Here is a 20,319-nt window from a genome sequence, read left to right on the forward strand (position 1 = left end):
AAGTTATGTAGAATGCTTGCTTTCAGACATTGGAAGAATTTTACGTTTGCTAAGCTAATATGCCATATGGCTCTGTAATTTAAAACATAAATGTTTGAAAAGCTTATTTTAAAGGAATTTTAATGTTAGTTTAAAATTTTCATACAGTTCAAGTTATGTATTTTTCATAAAAATGCTATAAAACATCTTTTATCTGAATCACATTAATTTGATTTTTTTAATTTAAAATTTTTTTATTTATAAAATATAATCATAATTCAAAAGTTGTAAAATGATTAATCTTATGTATTAGTCCCTTAGTTTACTTTTGTTTCAAATTTTTGAAAAGCAGTAACTATAAGGTATAAAGAAAAGTCGAAAAATAAGTTTCTCCTGTTGTCTGTGGTAGAGTTGTGTATGAACATCAAAAATAGACTGAGACATTGAAGATAAGACCTAACTTTATTTTCCCACATAATTTCAAGGACATTGAGAAATTTGTCATACCGCTTGATAAGTTTCAAACAGCTCTTCAGGAAAACTTGGAGCTTTTCGTACAGAAGAAGCATTTATGGCTTCTTTGACGTAAACATTTCTTCCAGGATGTTGTAGGCACTCCCATCCCAGATTTGCAATATGGTTTTGCATTGTCGCCGAGTGCATTGTCATCGAACATTAGACCTGGGAAAGCCAGGCCACTTTTTCCAAATCGGCTCTCTCAATTACTACAGGTTATCACAGTACCACATGGTATTAATCGTTCCAACTTCCGAAAAGTCGGTAACAAATCTCCTTGGGTGTCCCAAAAAACTGTGAGGAGCACTTCTGCAGAGGGAGTAGTTTTGATCTTCATCTGCCTCATAGTTGTTCAAAGCTTTGTGCGTTTGTAAAGGTCTGATGTTCTCCTGGAGGACTTTTTGAAGCTTATCAAGCGGTATGAAAAATATCTCAATGTGCTTGGTACTTGTCTGGACAGATAAAGTTGGGTCATATCTATTATGTCTCTGTTAATTGTTTGACTTTCATACACACCTATGTTCAAAGTCACCAGGGGAAACTTGTTTTCCGACTCACTCTCCTACATTGTACGTCATATTGTAAGTTTTATTCTGAATTGTATGTAACTTTGAGAAAACGCTGTAAAAGCTGGTAACCAAAATCAAACTGATTCGCTGTTTTTTTTTTTTTGGGTACACAGTGTTCCAACAGTTTTTTTTTTGCTTTTTGCTGTTCAATTTATTTTTAAGCATTTAAAAAACGTTAAAAGTAATCACATAATTGTGTTATCATCTCTGATACCTTCATATAAACTATGTTTTTTAAACAAATTTGCGATAAAAATAAATCTTTCAAAGGTATTATTCTTTAAAATATGCTTAGGCATAAATAAATAACAAAACATTCAAAAAGTTTTATATTTGCTGTGGGATAGTTATGAACTTACTTGGCACCATACTCTGTGTATGATGGAGGATTTGTGGGCAAGACTGGTATGCTTTAAGGTTCTTTTAAAATTATTCATATTGGTTATTTCATTATAAACGGTGTTATTAACTGTAACTTAACTAACTTTCATAATTTTTTCCCCTGATTGAAAGCTTTAATGTTTGCTCAAGTCTTCAGCGAAATTGAATTTTTAATGTTTCCTTAGAATATTTGAGGCGTTTAGCAGCTTAGAGCGAGTAGGATAAAAGTTTTATTTGTTATGTATTATATGTTTAAATAAGGTGATTAATATGAAGGGTGACAAGCACTGCATATTGTTCACTATTGAGGATTGAATCTTCAAACTCATTGTGAGAGTATATCCTAGTTAGACAAAAATGTTTTTGCTTTATGTTGCAGCTGGGCACACATTGAAATAGCAAAAATTTTATCAAACCAATCAATTTTATGTCTTTGCTGATTGGGAGTAAAAGCAGAGCTCTCAGATAGAAATTCTTGGTAATTTCCCTGAAATAATTTCTTGTAGGTCAAATTTTGACTCTTGATTCGGAAAGTTTGGAGACAGCATCCAAATATTGCAATTATTTCTCATGTTTTTTAATAATGCCCAATTTATCTTCTCAATAGATGTAGATGTGTGTGTACTATGCATGCACATGTTTTTTTTTTTTCTCATTCAGTTAAATAATTCAGTTTTATTCAGCAACTTAAATTCCACCTCTCCCAAAAATTTAGTTTCCTATGCCCTTAAGTGAAAGGAAATGCTGTGAATGACTTAGACTGAATCTTGTCAAAAGAGCTAGTTGAAATCATTGCATGGAAGATAAGTTTGTATGTAATATTTTTCTTGTATGTATGAAACAAAAGTGTTTGACGGTATGAATAATGATGATTTAGGAGAGACTCATAATTTGTCTACAGTTCACATTATCTGTACCTGTAGTGCAATATAAGAGTTGTGTGTCTCTCCATGTTTCGCTGTTCACTATGTTAAGACTAGTTTGAAGCATTATATGTGCATTTTACCTTTCACTTTGAACCTAAACCAATCCCACAGAATGATTTGAACTCTCATTTTATTGATTATTAAGTGATTTAAACAACTTTGATGTTGATGGTTTTTTTTCTTGCTATAGACTGTTGAAATTGTTAAATTACAAAAACAAGTGGATAAATTGAATGGAGATTGCAGTTCCAGAGATGTCAAGATTAAGTGGCTTCAAAATAAACTAAAGATTGAAACAGCTTCTCATCAGGTATATTAATAATTTACAAAGTGTATGATGCATGAATACACCTTTTTCTGAAACTATAATTATGCATTTATAGAATAGAACTTTTAATACTGTTATGTGTGAGTTTTACATATTATTTCATTAACTTAAATTATGTAAAACTGAGGTACTTTTTTGTTTACGTAATTTAAGCCATCAAAGTAATTAAAAGCATCTAATTTCTTAAAAAATAGGTTGATCAAATTAAGTTAGTGAGTGAAATAAGTTTTGTAAGATAGCTTAAAATGTCATGTAATAAAACTCTCTTTTGAGACACAGTTTTTAAAATTTTGTAAAGGGATTTTAATTTGCCATAATTTCTTTTGTGTCCTGTATTGATTTTCTGTTTGAAAAGTGAAAAACTGAAGTGGTGAAAATTCAGTGCCACAACTAATTTGTGTTTCTGCTTCTTCTAAAAACGTTAAGCATGATTGTAACAATGTTTTAGTAATAAATGACACTGACTTGTTTGTGTGCTAAGACTTAGATGAACCTCAGAAAAACTACTTCACCCTTACCATAAGAGTATCAAACTTGTGTAAGCTCTGCATTCATAATTATGCTTGTATTTGAAAAAAATTGTGAAAAACTTGCAGTATAAATAACATTTATTCAAATGATATGTACAAACGATATTAAAATTTAGATCAAAAATTGAACGTTTTTCATTTAAGTAATAAAAACAAAACATTAAAAAGGAGTTAATAAAAATTAAAGAATGAAAAAGGGTTGTTTGCAAATGCTTAAGGCAGATCCTTCAAATTTGGAATCCTAACTGGAAGGATAAATAAATTTAATTCCGGTAGCACTTATAAAAGTCCAGTACTGCTTGTGGTATAAACTAAGATCTGATTTTGGACTTTTTACAACTACAGTCGAGTCTTAATTTACACAAGGGATGTGTTCCAAGACCCTTCTCTTAAGCAGAACTTTCACTTTGTGGAAAAGGGTTAGTATACAAATTTTTTATAAACATACCTAATTATTTTAGGCATTTTTGAACAGCCTTCAAACTGTTTTAAATAATTTCTTAACTATATAATGTTATTTCTTACAAATAGAACTACATTTTTGGTTAAAAAAGCTGTCAATTATCTACAGAATAGAGTGGCACAGATAAGCAAATTCACAGATAACCCAAAAATTAGTTAAAAACTATGCTAGTATATGCAGATAGAGTTTAAAAGATCAATAACTCTCGCATACATTTAAATTATAGCAAAACGATAACAGTATATGCAAAAGCTAGAAAAGGATCCCTCGTTATTGTAAACAGGTTACACGTGTACGCAAGTTATCATGCGCCCAGATAAACTGCTACCAGGAGCGCCGACTTGTAAAAGTTATTGGGAGAGGGGGCCAGTCGTCACTAGGGGCCTAAGGGAATATATAATCCCACGCAGACTACCCCCCACTCCCCACTCCTCCCAAAATATATATATATATTTTCAGATATTTGTACCTTGAAAATATCAGTTCACATATTTTCTGGTGAATATAATTTATACCAGCAGTATACAAACCATGGTGTTTTCGAAGTAAAATAATCTAAACGTTGGTATTCAAAATTTCTGGTTCATTTAGACCATGTCACTTCTCTGAAAGAGCATGGATGGGGTCATTACTAGAATATGAGCACTAAAATCAGGAGAATTGCGTCATACATATGCACGCAGAGAAAGAGAATTGAAGGGTTTGTGTGTGCTGCAAAAAGGAGGTAGTTCCAATTTCAGTAATCTTTTTGTAGGTGCATATTATCATCAACTTGTATAATAGTGGGATTGTAATTTCTGGGTTTAATTAAAGACATTTAACATGTATAATTTCTCCTAAAGTTTTGTTACTGGTTCTTAAGTTGCAAAAAAGTTTTTTTTTCCTCCCTTTTTTTAAAGGTAATGCTTTAAGAAGTGAAAGATTTTCAGGATATAGAAGGGAGGCAGTTTTATAGAGGGCATTTTGAAAGTTTCTGCTGATTTATTGATCGACTCTTCTCATTCTTAAGTTGTTCACACAAAAGAGTAGTTTAGTAGTAAAGAGTTTTTTTTTATTTTTAAAGTAAATAAATTCTATTTTTCAACCCGGTGGGAAAAAAAATTTACTATCTTAAATGGGAGGTTTGCTGTTTTTATGGGAAAAGCATTATTATTTCAAGTGATTAAACTCTATGGATTTCTCCTTAAAGTTGGCGAGTCACTTAGCTGAAAAATTGTATGGAAAGGATTTTGTTCTGCATGGTATATTATTTACTGCATTTATTTCATTTTATACACAAACTTTAATTTTTCAATGTGTTTCAGTATAATATATCTGTATCAATATTTCTGTTTGTAGGAAACACAGTTAAAATTTGATCACACTCAACAAAGATTAAATGAGATGCGTGAAGAAGCTGAACAAGTTCGTCGAGATTGCCAGGAAATGATAAAATGCTATCAAGAAGCAGAAGAAATAAAATCCGTTAAACTGGATTCCCAGTTAAAGATAAAGTTGTCGGAGCTAGAAGTTCAAAAACAAGAGAAATCAGATCAAGAACAAGTAATAATAAACTTTTAATTCATTATATTAATTGATCCTGTAACAATGAGCTGATTTCCAAAAAAATAACATACCTGTAGTTTTCACAACTCTCCACAACTGTTAGCATGATACACTACTAATGTGTTTACTGACCAAAATAAACTTTGTTTATTATCAAACACATTAAGGTAATGCACATATCACTCACCCATGACAATAGTGGGATATTTTAAATATTTGAAAGAACATAATTAGGGATTTGAAATCTAAATTTTTTATGCGCTTTCTTGCCATAACACTTGTATAAGGTTAGTTTACACGCGTGGTGGCATATAATAACTACTCAATAGTAACACATCATTAAAATTATTACTCTCTTAATTTAGACTGCAAAAATAATGTTTTGTTCACATTGGAGTATTTGAAAATTGTTTAAAGTAGCATTGCATAGTACTTTGGTTTTCTCAATGTTATTTTTTTACTTTTTCTTTTTTTCTTCTTAAAGCTAAATCCAATGCTTTAAAACGATTCCTAACCTAGGGGCTAATTACCACTAAATGGTTAAAATGAGAATCTCCAAATGGTAAAAATAAGCACAAGGATTTAGGCATCGTTCGGTCACAAAACTATATTGAAACACATGTATCAAATCAAACTACCTAATCGGTAATCATTAGTGCAGTGTTTCCCTTCTGATTTGTGATACTCTTTGAAGATTTAGAATTTTCTTACAACACCCTGGTCTAGTTTTATTACATACATAATATTGTTACAACGGACACTTTGCTGTACTCCTCACCTCTCCTTGCAGAACAAATTTTTTGTAGTTTGAAGAAAAATAATGTAACAGCTAATTTGTTTTTGACTGAACTTTCTTTTTTTGGAGGAGTGGGGGTAAAGTTTTTTTTTAAATAATGATCTATCATTCATTCCAGTCAAAAATTTTAAAATACTGGTCTCAAAATTTAAAATTTTTGGTTTCAGTTGCCATGCTTGTTTAAAGCTAAAAGCTTTTTCTTTTAAAATCTGTATTTAAAAAAAATTGTTTTCAAAACGTGTTGAAGTATTAAAACATTAACAAGTTGGGGTAAAGGGAAGCAGAATTTTAAATTTTTAACTTTAGATGAATTGAGACTAAATTTTGTCCAAGACTACACTCTCTAAGAGTAACTGGGTATGAAAAATTTGACTTTATAACTTTTTGCTGGTGAATAAAATTGTTTCCTTTTACTTCGGTGTGTTTTCTTTTACCTTAGGGACCCTGGGAGGTAAATGGAAACACCACATTTGTTTTCCCATGAGGTTGATGTGGGTATATACTTGCATTATATGCAATCAGTTCCGAAGCTTAAGAAGTTCTGCATCAACAATCCTCAATCTGTTGCCCATTGATCCCATGCAACCTGCTAAATCCTCCAAGCATAATGTAAAATCATTTGAACGGACGAGTCACACAAAAAAACTAAATTATGCATTGAATTTATGTAAAATACGCACAAATTATAACTTGCATCAGGATTTAATAGTCTAAAAAATACAAAGACTGAAAAACTTGGTTGTTTCTATTTACTGCCATGTACAACAGTTATGGGGTGAATGGAATCGCCTAAATTGTACGTCAAAATTAGCTAGGGAGGTAAAATTCATTTTTAAAAAATGTTTTTAGTAACCTTCCACATGACACGTAAAATTAGTTGTAACCAGTTACTTTGTATTTGAAGACCTGTTGGAGAGAAGAATGTAAAATAACTAAACTTTAAAAAACAACTTTTTTTTTTAGTGTCTTCTTCAAATTATAATACCTATGCAATCATTTAGAAACATGCAGAACTCTCAGAATATCTTCCATATGTTACCTAGTCTTTACTAGCCTACAGTTTAATTTTAAAAAAATCCCACAAATGTGGTAATAGAGCTTCCATTTACCCCATGTTTCATTTTACCCCAACTGACCCTACATTTTAATTTTTTAACTTATTTTTGATATTATTAATATATTACAGTTAACATTCATGTTACTCAGTGTTTATAAAATTTTATTTTGTAATAAAAACAATAAATTAAACATAATGTCAAATAGTTTTTATGATTGCTTAGTTGTCACTTCTAAAATTTTAAATTTTCTAGATCTATCAGTTGTTAAGGCAAGAATTAGAAGCTCTCAAGAAAAAGCAAAGAATGACGATGGAAGATAATAATTCTTTGACATTAAAGGTAATTATGTGTGTATGAATTCTTTTTCTCACTATGTCTTTAATTGTCTTTAATGCTGTATTGTTCATGTAAGTGTTCATTAAAATAGGATTACTTAAGGCACTTGTGGACGGTAGTCCATCGCCTGAATAATTTTAGCTGATGTTTCTCATGACATACAGCATGTCCTCATTTAACCTGCAATACTTCTATTTTCACAACCGTAGGAGAAAATACATGCTTCCAAATGCTAAAAATGGTCAAAATAAGATGCAGAAAAATTTAGAGTGGGAAAAAGTGAAAAAATACAAAATCAACTCTTTTTTGGTTCTTTAGACGCTGCACTCTTATTTAAGGAAATCACAATCATGAAAAAACAATTCAAATACAAAAATATTGTCATCAGTATGACAAATATTTACTGAGATATGAAATTCAGCATTTTGTGACCTATATCAACAACATTAGGAACAAACAATCTTCCTAATTCCTCGTTCTTCTCACTAGGGGCAGGTTACACATAGGGCCGCAGAGAGCCAAGGAGGGCACCTAGTCAGTTTTGTTACTGCCCCCCCCCCCAGAAAAAGGAAGGGGGAAAAAAGAAAATTAAAACTGCTTACTCGAAAACAATTAACTCTATTTCAGTGCTGCAACAGTAAATACCAAAAGAGCAAATTTTACTTACAATCATAATTTTAAGTCAGAAGCACAGCTTGCTAATTAATTCAAGAGAAAAAAATAGGACGCAGAAACTGGACTTTAAAACCAAATTTTCATTCATTGAATCTATGCATATTCACAGTATTGAACTTATTTCAAAGTAACCTTTTCTTGCTTTTTGATTTGCAAAATGATTTATAACTTCATTGGAGTTCAAGCTTTTTGAAATAAATTTAATTCTTTACATTTTTGCTTGTTCAGAGTGTTTTTTTTTTTTCTTATTTGCTTGTTTACTCCCCTTTTTCTTTCTTTCTATTTTTCCTTCTTTCCTTTCTTTTTTCTTTCTTTCACATCAGTGTTACTGCTTCCCTGGGGGAGCGGGCCCCTAGTTTCAAACTAGGCTGACATGGCCTCTTGTCTTGGTTACACACAACAAACTATCACATTGCTAATTTAGTTTCTACATTTATATTTCATATTACTTACCTGTTACTTTTAAATTAAGATTTAGTACTTGTATAGTAGTAAATGTCAACTAATTTTTCAAGTGTGCCAATATTTTTCCCCAGCTTTAATTCTCTAAATATTTGTATTTAGATACATAGTTTGGGAAAACGAGAGGTTAAAATATAAGCAAACTGTAAGCAAGGTAGTCAAAATTTATTGAAATAGTCCTTTTCTTTAACACTGCTTAGTAATTTCACTTGAATGACAATTGCATGTTATTTTAAGAGTTTGAAGTACTTTCGGATTATTTGTCGGAGTTAGCATATCTCGGGGCCGATGCCTCTAAGTTTCTAGGATTTGTGGGGGTGTCAAAGAGTATTTTGTTCTATCCTTCTTCATTGTAAAAAGATTACTGAAACGAATCGTGACCAAGACACGTACACAAAACATTTATTAAAAACACATACAACACACATGCAGAACAAGTCAGCTAGTCGCAGATCAAAACAAGCATCTCCCTAATTCCTCATACTTCCTACTAGGAGGCAGGGTTACACAGAATGAACTATAACGTTGCCAATTTATTTTCTAAATTTATAAGTCTTACTAGTTATCTGTTATTAATTTAAGTTTGTTTGTTGAATAGTATTAAATGTCAACTAATTTTTCAAGTGAACTAATATTTTTGGTCAGGTTTATTTTTTGAAATATTTGTGTTTAGATACATAGTTTGGAAAAAGAGAGGTTAGAATATGAGCAGACATTAAGTAAATTGAAGGATAGTCAAAATTTATTGAAACAAGAAGTTGTTGATCTCACCGCTCGTCTTGCAGAAATGGAAAGTTTACGTCTTCAATTAGAAAGGTAATTTTAAAATTATATGATTTTTTTAAAAGTTCTTTAAACTTTTTTAGTACTTTGAGGTTGGAAAACTTTCAATTGTTTAGCCATCACTCATATTAAACAAATAAAGTATTTATTAATATTAATTTAAGTCCTCCTTAAACCTAGTTATTGAATAAAAATTTTAATCAAAGGACAGTATTGACAATAAAACGAGCAGTAGCTGCTTATTGCTGCATGTCATTGTTTTTGTCACAAGTGATGTTCACATCTATTTTTCTGAAAATATGCTCCCAGTAATCCACCATGCAAAATATGTATATGTGATCATATACATAATGTCTAAAAATTGTTTGAGAGTATATGGAGTATATCCTATGGGAACACCCCTGTATATCACTGTGAAAGTAAGTAAATCTGTTATTTGAAATTTTCAAAATGATGCCCATTTTAATATGAAGACAAAGAATTTATGGTTTTTTAAAGAAAATTTTTTCCCTGATGAATTGACATATTTATTATGTCTTTAATGTAAAAATATAGGAAGATTTTTTTCCCCAGTACCAAACCATGGACTTTTTAGCTTTCACTAACTGCAGCCAATTGTCTTTTAGACTTAATTTTTTGTTTGTTATTTAACTTACATTTTTGTTATTTTTTTATTTTTAAAGCTAACTGGTATTTACAAGCTAAAATATCACTAGCACTAGTGAAAGACGTACAATTACAAATATGTTATAAACTTTTGACCTTTTTATCTTTTCAATAATATCATAGCTATTTTGATTGATATTTTTTAGTTATTCAATACTTTAAATTGTTTTTGTTGTACATAAAAAATGTTACTGTTAAAAACTCTTTCATTGTTATATTTTTTAACATTTATTTTATTTTAACTATTATATTATCAGTTAAATTTTTTATGCAAGTTTGGAACAAAGTGAGCTGAACTCAGAATTTTGTTTTTAGAGAAAGAGAAAAGTCAGCTGCTAGCTTGCGTGAAGTCGAAAGACTTCGTTTAACAAATGCAGAGTTGCAAGCTGATATGGATGCTTGTCACTCAAAAGAAGGTGAACTCCTGGATTTTACCGAGAAACTTACTGAAAAAACCGTTCGATTACAGAGTGATCACTGTTTGCAAGAAGTAAAGGTATGAAACTCAAATCTCATATTTCAAAATATTGTTTCTAACCTAAATAACTTTTTAACCCTGTTTTTTATTAATTGTTTATTTTTATCTGACATGTCTATAAAAGTCCCTCCCCCCCTTTCCCAAAAGAAAAAAAAACATTGCATGAAAAGTTTCCAAAAATTGAAGATCATTTTATTCAATGTGTGATAAACTTTTCTTTGTTTATAACTTTGATTATCCTGTATTGATCAGTTTGATTTACTTCACCTAATCACTAGTTTTACAGTTATAAGTGAATTATGGAAATTAAACCATTTTGTAAAATGTTTCAAGGGAACACTTTTTAAAATGGAAATGAGATCGTGTAAAAATTATAATCATATGTGGATAATGTGGATTTTCATAAAGGAAGGATTTTAATGCTTTTACATCCTTGCCCAAGAGGGACGAGGAAGTTCAATCCCTCACAAACTTTTTTTAATGGTAAATTGCCAAACTGGTTATAGCATTTATACACCTGCAAGGACTGCTGTGCTCCCTCCCCATCCTCCAAGGATAGTTCTAACTGCACAAGTGACCATAGATTTGAAATCGAACTGTGTTATTTTCTTTTTAATTGAATCTGTTTAGTATGCCGTATATTGCTATAAGTATTAAAAACTGTCCGTAGAATCTTTCATAATCAAACATTGTATTTAATATTCTAAAATAATGCTTAATAAACTAAGCAAGAAAGAGCTTATTTCAGAGGCAAATTGTATTACCAAACACAATTCCTAATGCATCTTTATAGCTGCAGCATATGCCAAATTGATCATAATTTCCTTAGCAATATTAACGCAGTTAAGGTTTTGTATTGATAAACGTTGAGCGGTTCTTCCTCAGTTTTTTTTTTTCCAAAATATTATTCCAGTTAGTAATATAATACAGAAATAAAAATATTGTTCTTGTATTTTTTGGGAAAAGTAGTTTCTTTTCTTTTTTATTGTTTTATAAACAAACAAAACTTGTTTTCCATTCATCTATATTTTGATGCAGTTCAGATTCTTATTTCATCAAAAGACAGAAGTATTTTAGAATCATTTTTCTCTTATAAAAACAATTGTAAATTTTTGTTCTTATTATTAAAAGGTCTTTTTAATAGGATAACAAACAAAATTTTTGGATGTATACATGTCATTTATTTTTATTTTAAATAAAATGGCATTTTCCTGATCTGGGTTCTGTTGCATTTTCGGATCTACAGGATGTTTCTGAACTCTAAGGGGGGGGGGGGACTTTAAGGGGTATTAGTACATATCAATACAAACAATATGAAGTAAAAAATAAGGTTCCCAAACAGCTTCCGAAGGAGATAGGCACCATTAAAATTTACGGTCCAAAATTTCAAATGATCATAAAAAACAGAAATATTATTAGTTTTCCAGTTTTTGCTAAAATTATTCATTGTGTCAGTGTTTTCTTGAAAATAAATTTTGAAGATGTAGTTTAAAATATGCGAGATAGAAGGCACTTTAGAGTAACGAACAACTATTTTTTAATGTTATTTTTGAATCATATTAAGAGCAAGAATCTGAGAGAGTGTCACGCTTGTCATTCATGCCATCTCAGATTTTCTCCAAAAGATTACCAATTATAACTTATCTTATTAAAAGCCCAAATCCAGAATTTTTTGTTCTGAAGTTGAGTTATTCAGTTTTTACGGGCCCTTAAAGGTCATCTCGCGGCAGCAAAAATCGAGCGGATTTTTAAGACATGGAAAAGTGCTATGAGCTACAATTGTTGCCGAGAGCAATTTGCCTCCAAATTCTTTTTATGTATGACGGATAGAAGGTTCAAACTTTACAAAGTGAGTGCTAAATTTGTGACCACTTATTGCCGCAAAGTCAATGAAGGTCGCAAAAAAGGGGCTTTTTTGACGTTTTTTAGCAGTTTTGAGTTCCAAATACAGATTGCACCTTTCAGTTGCGACAGCAAAAGTACTGTTGCTAGTAAGGTAAGTATATGCACTCTAAAAAAATGCATAATTAACTTGAAGTTTTAATGTGACAAAATGAGTGAGTAACAATTTGAATGAATAATATATTGTGGTATTATATTATAGTCTCTTCTCATAAAAAATATAGTTTCACATTCCCAAACAGTCTTCTAAGCGGTAATACACTCACTGCTCAACTAGCTCGGAAAAAAAAATTTAATTTTCAGAAGCCTATCAGAATTGAAGAAGCTGCAATTTGGTACAATAATAAAAGTAAAGGAAGTTGGAATGTTTTGTTTTGCTGACTTTCATGTCAGTGAGATTATTATGACAGTAACTTTAAATATTTTATCAATGATATCTGCATATCCTTAATAAACTGCTTTATCGATCAACAGCAACAAAAAATCAACTCTACAGTAATAAAAAACAAACATTGAAAATGTTAAAATATTTAATTTTCTGCAATTTATCTTGCTGAGTTTTATATTGAAGTCAATATAACTCTTAACAATAATGTTTCAAAATATACTTTGTCAAAAAAAAAATTGTTTTACATTTATTTCTTATTAGAATGTTAAAAATGTAATAGCTCAAATAAGTAGCTTCATGAAGAAAAAACAGCCTTACGAACAAAGTTTTCAAGAAAAAAACTTTTTTTTTAACAGAAATTGTCTGATACTGATCGGTCTAAAATGCTGTGATAAAAACACATTCAAGAGTCTTAAATGGAACTATATGTTTGATTTTTAAGAAAAGAGTTTTCAATGTAATAACATTGAAAATGTTGACTAATTCACTTTACACTTAAATATACAAAACTTAAATGTTACTAATGTTTTATGGTAAAGTAAATGGATGTCAAAAATATAATATATGTGTCACAGAATATTATATTGCAAATTACATTAGCAAAATATCAGTAATTCAAGCCAATTGTATGAAGAAGCCAAGAGCCATGACGACAAAATTAGGCTATTATTTTTGAAAAAAATTTCAAAGCATTTCGCCTCAATGGAATTTACTGTTTTGGTAAGACCAATAATAGGGCATAAGAAGGGCAAAAAAAATTATTCCAATATGTTGTTCGCGCAAGGAGTTACGACAGTTTGAATATCAGTAAAATGTGACATTTTCCCTGTTTTGGCCTAATATAAATCAAAGCACATTAAACTTGCCTCAGTTAATAATGCATTTTTTTTAAGTGCATACTTACCTTTCTAGCGACAGTACTTTTCCCGTGGCAACTGAAAGGTGCAATCTGTTTTTATACCTAAGAAATGCTTAAAAACACCAAAAATGCCCCTTTTTTGTGACCTTCATTGACATTGCGGCAACAAGTGACCAGAAGTTTAGCACTCATTTTGTAAAGTTTGAACCTTCTATCCTTCATACATAAAAATAATTTGGAGGCAAATTGTTCTTGGCACAGGGATGAGATTTTTCGGTCTTTTGCCGGAATTCCGGCTTTTTCTGTTGTCTTTTAAAACCTTTCCTCCTTTTTTTTGCCTCTTTCAGACCTTATTTTTCTCAAAAATCAGAAAAAAATACGATTTTTTAAAATTTTTGGTCCCCGATTTCTTTTCATTTTTTACCTTCGAATCTTCGTCCTCCACGATATCTGCCAAAAACGTATGTTTTGGAATCATGCGAATGACGTGAAACAGGTGCTGTGCCAAAAGTTGCATGCCTCATTTGAGATTTCAGTCTTTTTGCTTCCTGCAAGTATTTCAATTATTTTTAATGTTGAGTGGTTTTTTACTATATGCTATCTTATATCTGCTTATTTTATTCATCATTTCAATAATATTTTTATTTCTTTAATTTATTTTAGAAAAAATGTGTAAGTCAATCAAAAAACATGACTTAGCACCCTTAGTCTCGAATTTATTGAAACTTGGCGTGGTTATTTTTTTTGTGTATTTATGAAAGTGTAAAAAATATTTCTGGTGAATCTCAAATGGTTTAGACTTACTAAAAGTTTTGAGATTTCATGATTAAATGAGGCAGCTGTAAGTTGTTCTTTTGATTCCAAAATCATATTTGGAAGTTTTTAAAACAAAGTTTGGGTTCCAATGCGAGGAAAAAAATAACCAATTGTTTATATAAACATATATTTATTTTCAATTCTTACTATGAAAAGTATGTTTTACCATATAAAGAAATTTTAGATTTTTCTTTCTGTTGTAAATTTTTACTTTACAAGCAGACCTAATTTTAAAATTTATGTTCTCACTCGTTTAACACTATGAACTTGATTGTTTTTAATGAAGCAAATGTATTTTTCTCTAAAAAATATGAAATGTTGACACTATTGTGTGATGCAGCCATAATTGACCTCTGGCTCCCCTAATCCTTTGTCCATGGATGCAGGGGTTAGATATTGTTGCCTCTTTTTCAAAATGTAGATTTATTTAGGAATAAACACTCTTACAAGAAATGGTATAATGCAGCAAATTGTACAAAATTATTTCTTATACATACCTAAATACGTATTACCTTTAAAATTGGTAAATTAACCATTTTTGTTGAATTTTTGAATATCATGGCTTCCAGGTTCTATTTTGATGCTGTTTTGGATATCATCCCTTTTACTAAATTTTTTTTTTATTTCCTCTTTTTGCTCTCTGACCACTCTCATCCCTGTTGGCAACAGTTGTGGCTCAGCAAATTCCATGTCTTAAAAATCCGCTCAATTTTTGCTGCCACACATTGACCTTTAGGGGCCCATAAAAACTGAACAAATCAACTTCAGAACAAAAAATTCTGGATTTGGGCTCTTAATAAGATAAGTAATAATTGGTAATTTTTTTGGAGAAAATCTGAGATGGCATGAATCACCTCATAATTCTAGGCGTGAGTTTCTCAGATACCTGCTCTTAAATGTTTTCTTATGTTTAGATTTAAAATTAAATTTTGAGCTCAAAATCTGAATCATTGGGAGCGATTAAGTTGCACAAACTGAACTGTGCTCGGAAGTTAAAATACACCGTCTGAAAAAAGTATTATGTTAAGCAGCTTCCAATCCTCTGGCTCTGTCCCTGAGTTATAAATGGAAAATAATTATGTGTGCTGCCATAGGCAGGTAAATGACAGTATCTGCAGAAATGAGTTTTCAAGATATTTGAAGAAACTAGTTTTTTTATATAATACTAAAAATATGTTTTTTTTTTTTTTTTTTTTTTTTTTTTTTTGTGCTGAAACCAAATAAGTAAGGATGCACAATAAACTAACTTATAATAGATGACAAAATTGCAAAAAAAAAAAAAAAAAAAAAGGAGGAATGAAAAATTTGCAGTTACTGTCTTTTACCCACGGCCGTTTAGTTGGTTATTAGAGAACAAAAAACTGTTCTCCTTTCTTAATGAATGGACAATTCAAAAACAGAGTTGAAGTGATTCTGTACAAGGCCGCCCATATAGGGGGGGCAAGGGGGCACGACCCCCCCCTCCCTTGGTAATTAGAACTTCCTTGCTTTTAGTAATGTTTTCTGTGCAAAGATATAAAAATATTTCTTCTCCAGCAATTAATGAATAAATAATAAAAAATGTGAAATTTTAATGACTCGAAACTGTCCTGAAATCTGCCACCATGGGGAAAATATCCTGTTAAACCATGGTTAAAATTTGTGAGACCACCCCCCCCCCCTACAATTTTGCATATGGGCGCCCATGATTCTGTAGTATAAATTATGTATGCATCTGTGCCGGAACGTAATTATAAATAATAAATATAGGTATAGGATAAAAATAGCCTCTATGATTTTAGGTTCAAGCATTGGAAGAAGAAGTATCTCAAGCCAGAAAAATAATGGCTGAAATGCAACAGAAAAACCAGCTATTAGTATGTAAATTTACTGAACTTCAACTAAAAATGTTCAAAAGTTCTCACTCATTCCTTCTTTTTTATTCATGTTAAAGAATTTGTATATTTGTGTACTTTGACTCTATGGTTCCTGCTTTTGTATTTCTATTCCTGTTTAGTATTTGACTTATTGTTTTGGGAGCTCTAGAGCTGATTTTTACAGCATTTTCGAACTAGGTTTAATACTTTTCTGCTTTCTCTCCATACATGAAATTAATTTTATACAATATATTAGAATTTCTGTTTCATCAACTGTTTGTGCCGTATTTTCAGGAGTAAGTGTTGCACCCGCTGTAAGTGTGCATCGAAATATATTCTCAAGGGGAAAAAACTTTTAATGTATGCGCCGCACTCGGTATAAGCTCCAAACCCGACATTAAACAACTTTAAAGCACAATTAGTAGGGTCTGGTGGGGGAAAGTGGTCAGTGGGGGGAAGTGGTCATACGTCAAATAAGTGGCTGTAGCTTGGAAATGAATGTTCGAATGAATGTGAAAATTTTATTTTAGAGTAGGGCAGTTAGAAACTACATTTTGATTACAAAATTGTACAAGTGGCAAAATTTTATTTGGTAAAGAAAATATTTTGTGTGAATATGAAAATTTTTAAAATCTTAACACCTCTTTTAACTTTCTTGGAAAATTCTTTTTGTTAGAATTATGAAAAGATTGACTGTACCAGAAGCTCAAGAACTTTTGCTCATTAGCAGTTAGCTTAATCTATTTTAGATACTTTTTTTAGAACAATTTAAGTAAGATGGGATAAAGTAGTCGTAATATTAGACTTAATGAATATTTTTCTTCTAATGTCACTTAATCATCAAGTATGAGGCAGATATAAATTAAATATTAATTTCACTTAATGTGTATTTTTTTTACAGTAAACGGGGTTTAATATAACAGTATATGCGTATGCATACGCATATACTGGTGTATGCACGTATATAGACGTATTCACATAAATGCACCAATAAATGGGTTTATGGGTATCTGCAAATTTTTAATTTTTACAGACATACATTCAACTATACACGTGTATACTCGCTTACACTTGTATGTATATGAACACTTATATACTCAGGTAGACACGTACATACGTGTACATACTTGAGTACTCTTACATACAAGAATATGGTAAACAGTATATATAAGTATACAGAGTGAGTTTAAATCCTTGGGCAAATTACTGAAGGGTGTTAGAAGTGAGGATAAGAAGTAAGAACCATAAGTTACATATGGTCACAAACACAATGCTGACATGCTTCATGCACATAAAGCCAGAAACTGATGGATGAAAAACAGGTGAAAAATTTATTACTCAAAGACAATTTTACACAACATTTTAGGTCTCAAGAAAGTTTTAAAGCAATTGATGAAATTTGGGCCTGCAGCTGTAATACATATGCGTCGCAATCACAAAGCACTCTCTGTTGCAATACGAGATTTTTGAAAAACTTTCATCAGTCGCTGTGCATTTGTTGAGATGCATGTATTAGAACTACTACAGGTCGTAACTTTGAACAACTGCTGTAAATATTTCTTAAAACCTAAAATTACCTTTGTGCAACAAATTTGTGACCTATTTTGCATCCATTAGTTTCTGGCTTTGTGTGCTTGTAACGCGCTCCCTTTCTTGGGGAAAAAAAATCAGTCTTGAAACTTCTGAATGAAACCTTGTATATTGAACTTTTATTAGTTTACTTACTAAATGTTGAAAAATGTTCTGTATACATGTTAAATTATTGAGATTTTTTAGGTTACAGAACTTGAAAATGCCAGAAAAGAAAGACATGAAGAGATGCAGTTGTTAGCTAGAAAGTTAGCTGAAAAAACCAAAAATGGTAACCAAAATTTCAATTATATTTGATTGACAAACAAAGTTTTCTCTCTACTTACTAAATCTTATCTATATTTCATATACTGCAAAAATAAGTAAATTCTTTGAATGTTTTTCTGCACAACAATAAATAAAACTAGGTTGTATATTTGTTAAGGTTTCAAAAGTCCTTTTTCCCCCCTAAGCACTTTTTTAAAATCTGAAGTCCCTAAAAGTACTTCCCCTGAATTGTGTCTATCTCCTCTGTACCCTTTGAAAAAGTGGTTTCAGTTGATAATTTTCCATTTCATCCTCTTAATCCATTTCAGAATTAAAATTAATTAAAATCAGCTCATCCAATAAAATGTTTTAGAGGCATGACGTAAAAAATCTTAACGATTGAAGTTGGTTAAAAAACAGTGCCTCTCTCCATTCATTATTAATGTTCATTTAAGTCTGGTGTACAATCATAAGAATAAATAGTTAATGTACAATAGAGTTCGATAAAATCTCGTTTTAATAATGGATAGACCCTAGGCACATGTCCGGTGCTTGAATTTTGAGAAGTTGAACTCAGCAGAGGTCTGTGAGTTACAGAAGACTCATATCTTCAGTGCAAACAAGTACAGTTGGCTCTCTGTTTAACTATACTCTATTTAACGATTTTCTCTATTTAACGACAGCTTTTCACAATTACAGATGGTCCATTATAGTGTTAAAAGCATTCTATTTAAGGATGCTTTCTACTTAAAGACGATTTTTTGTAGTCCCTTGAAAGTCGTTAAACAGAGAGCCAACTGTACTTCGCATAAAAAGTTAATAATCTACCCTTCCTGTAATTCTTGTGGATCAATCCTGAAATTTCCTTTGCTGATCTCCATTTTCTTAGTAATATATCCAGAGAATATATTATAATTATTTAAAATTCTAGTATTATGAGCGCTCATTCCTGATAATATATTCAGTCTTAATTCCGAAAATTATCTTCATATATTTTGTCATGTATAGGATTTTCAAAATTCTCAAATTTTAAAGTTCATAAAAAAAAATAGAAAAATTGCAGCATAGAAATGAACTTATAGCATATCTTTCATATAAGTCAGGCCTTCCCAAACTTTATAACCAGCAGCCCTTTCATCAACCAATATTCAGTGTGAGCCCCTGTCACTCGAGTGTCTAGATACTTTTAGTTTTTAGTAAATTGAACTTTATTAAGTTCACTATTTCTCTCTTGAGGTGAAAATTATTGTTTGAATAAAGGTATTAGGTAGGTAGTTTACAATGCTTATTTTTTTATTGCAAATTCAGAAGTACGAAAATCAAATGGAAAAGACACACCAATCGGTAAGAATTGGTGAAAATTCAAAATTGAGTATCAAATTAATTTGAAGAACAGGCATCCAGGGAACTCATTAAGGTCCTTACCCCTCTTTAAGTAATCAAGGAATGCGTAAAGCTGTGTTTTGGGGACTTATAGTTCAAAAGAATTGGTCCAAATCCCAAATTTGCACCGTCAAAAATGATTTGTCTTGGGGGGAGGGGAGTGTTAATTTTATTTTATTTATTTAACTTTTTTGATTTATTTTTAATTTAAAATATTTATTTTGTTCTGTTTTTTTTTTTCATTTATTTATTTAGTTAGTGTGTGTATGTGTCTCATTGGCGTAGCACACAGAACTTTTCAATAAAATAATAATAATAAATGAATAAGTAAATATATGTAAAAATATTTTTAAAAGTAAATGAAATAAAAACGAGCTAAAAAAAGGGGAGAGGGTTCAGAAAAATTAGGGAAAGATGGATTCGCACCATTAAAGTATTTAAAATTGGAAGTATTTAAAATTGTATTCCATTCATCCAAGCCGTACATGTGTAAGATCAAACACTCTGATAATTTTCCTTTTTGTATTGTTTTCAGTTGAAAAGTTGAATGTCAGACTGGATGAAACAGAAAATGAAAATAGAGTTTTAAAAAGAAGACACATAGCAAGCATAAAAGTATGTGAGCCGTAAATCTTTTATATTATCTATTTATTTTTAAATTGGCATTTATATTGAAAATAAGTAATCTGTTACAGCCATTTATACTGATTTAGTCCTTTCTGTGATTAACAGGGGCTGACTGGCCAGGTCGGCTAATCGGGGATCCCCGACTGGGCCCTGAGTGGGCC

The 20,319-nt window shown here is 30.8% G+C and overlaps 1 protein-coding gene across 1 annotated transcript in view; it reads left to right on the forward strand.

Annotated features, from left to right (window-relative positions):
- The window catches only part of LOC129231091 (coiled-coil domain-containing protein 186-like), a 53,988-nt gene that overhangs the window by 20,366 nt on the left and 13,303 nt on the right, over nucleotides 1-20,319 (forward strand). The window contains exons 4-11 of the mRNA XM_054865338.1: nucleotides 2,562-2,681; nucleotides 5,031-5,234; nucleotides 7,344-7,430; nucleotides 9,238-9,380; nucleotides 10,329-10,509; nucleotides 16,238-16,312; nucleotides 18,089-18,173; nucleotides 20,067-20,146. Of these exons, the coding sequence (XP_054721313.1) occupies nucleotides 2,562-2,681; nucleotides 5,031-5,234; nucleotides 7,344-7,430; nucleotides 9,238-9,380; nucleotides 10,329-10,509; nucleotides 16,238-16,312; nucleotides 18,089-18,173; nucleotides 20,067-20,146 (975 nt within the window). The remainder of the gene's footprint in view (nucleotides 1-2,561; nucleotides 2,682-5,030; nucleotides 5,235-7,343; nucleotides 7,431-9,237; nucleotides 9,381-10,328; nucleotides 10,510-16,237; nucleotides 16,313-18,088; nucleotides 18,174-20,066; nucleotides 20,147-20,319) is intronic.

The sequence above is a fragment of the Uloborus diversus genome, chromosome 10, assembly GCF_026930045.1.
Source record: "Uloborus diversus isolate 005 chromosome 10, Udiv.v.3.1, whole genome shotgun sequence".
In the NCBI taxonomy this organism is placed as follows: domain Eukaryota; kingdom Metazoa; phylum Arthropoda; class Arachnida; order Araneae; family Uloboridae; genus Uloborus; species Uloborus diversus.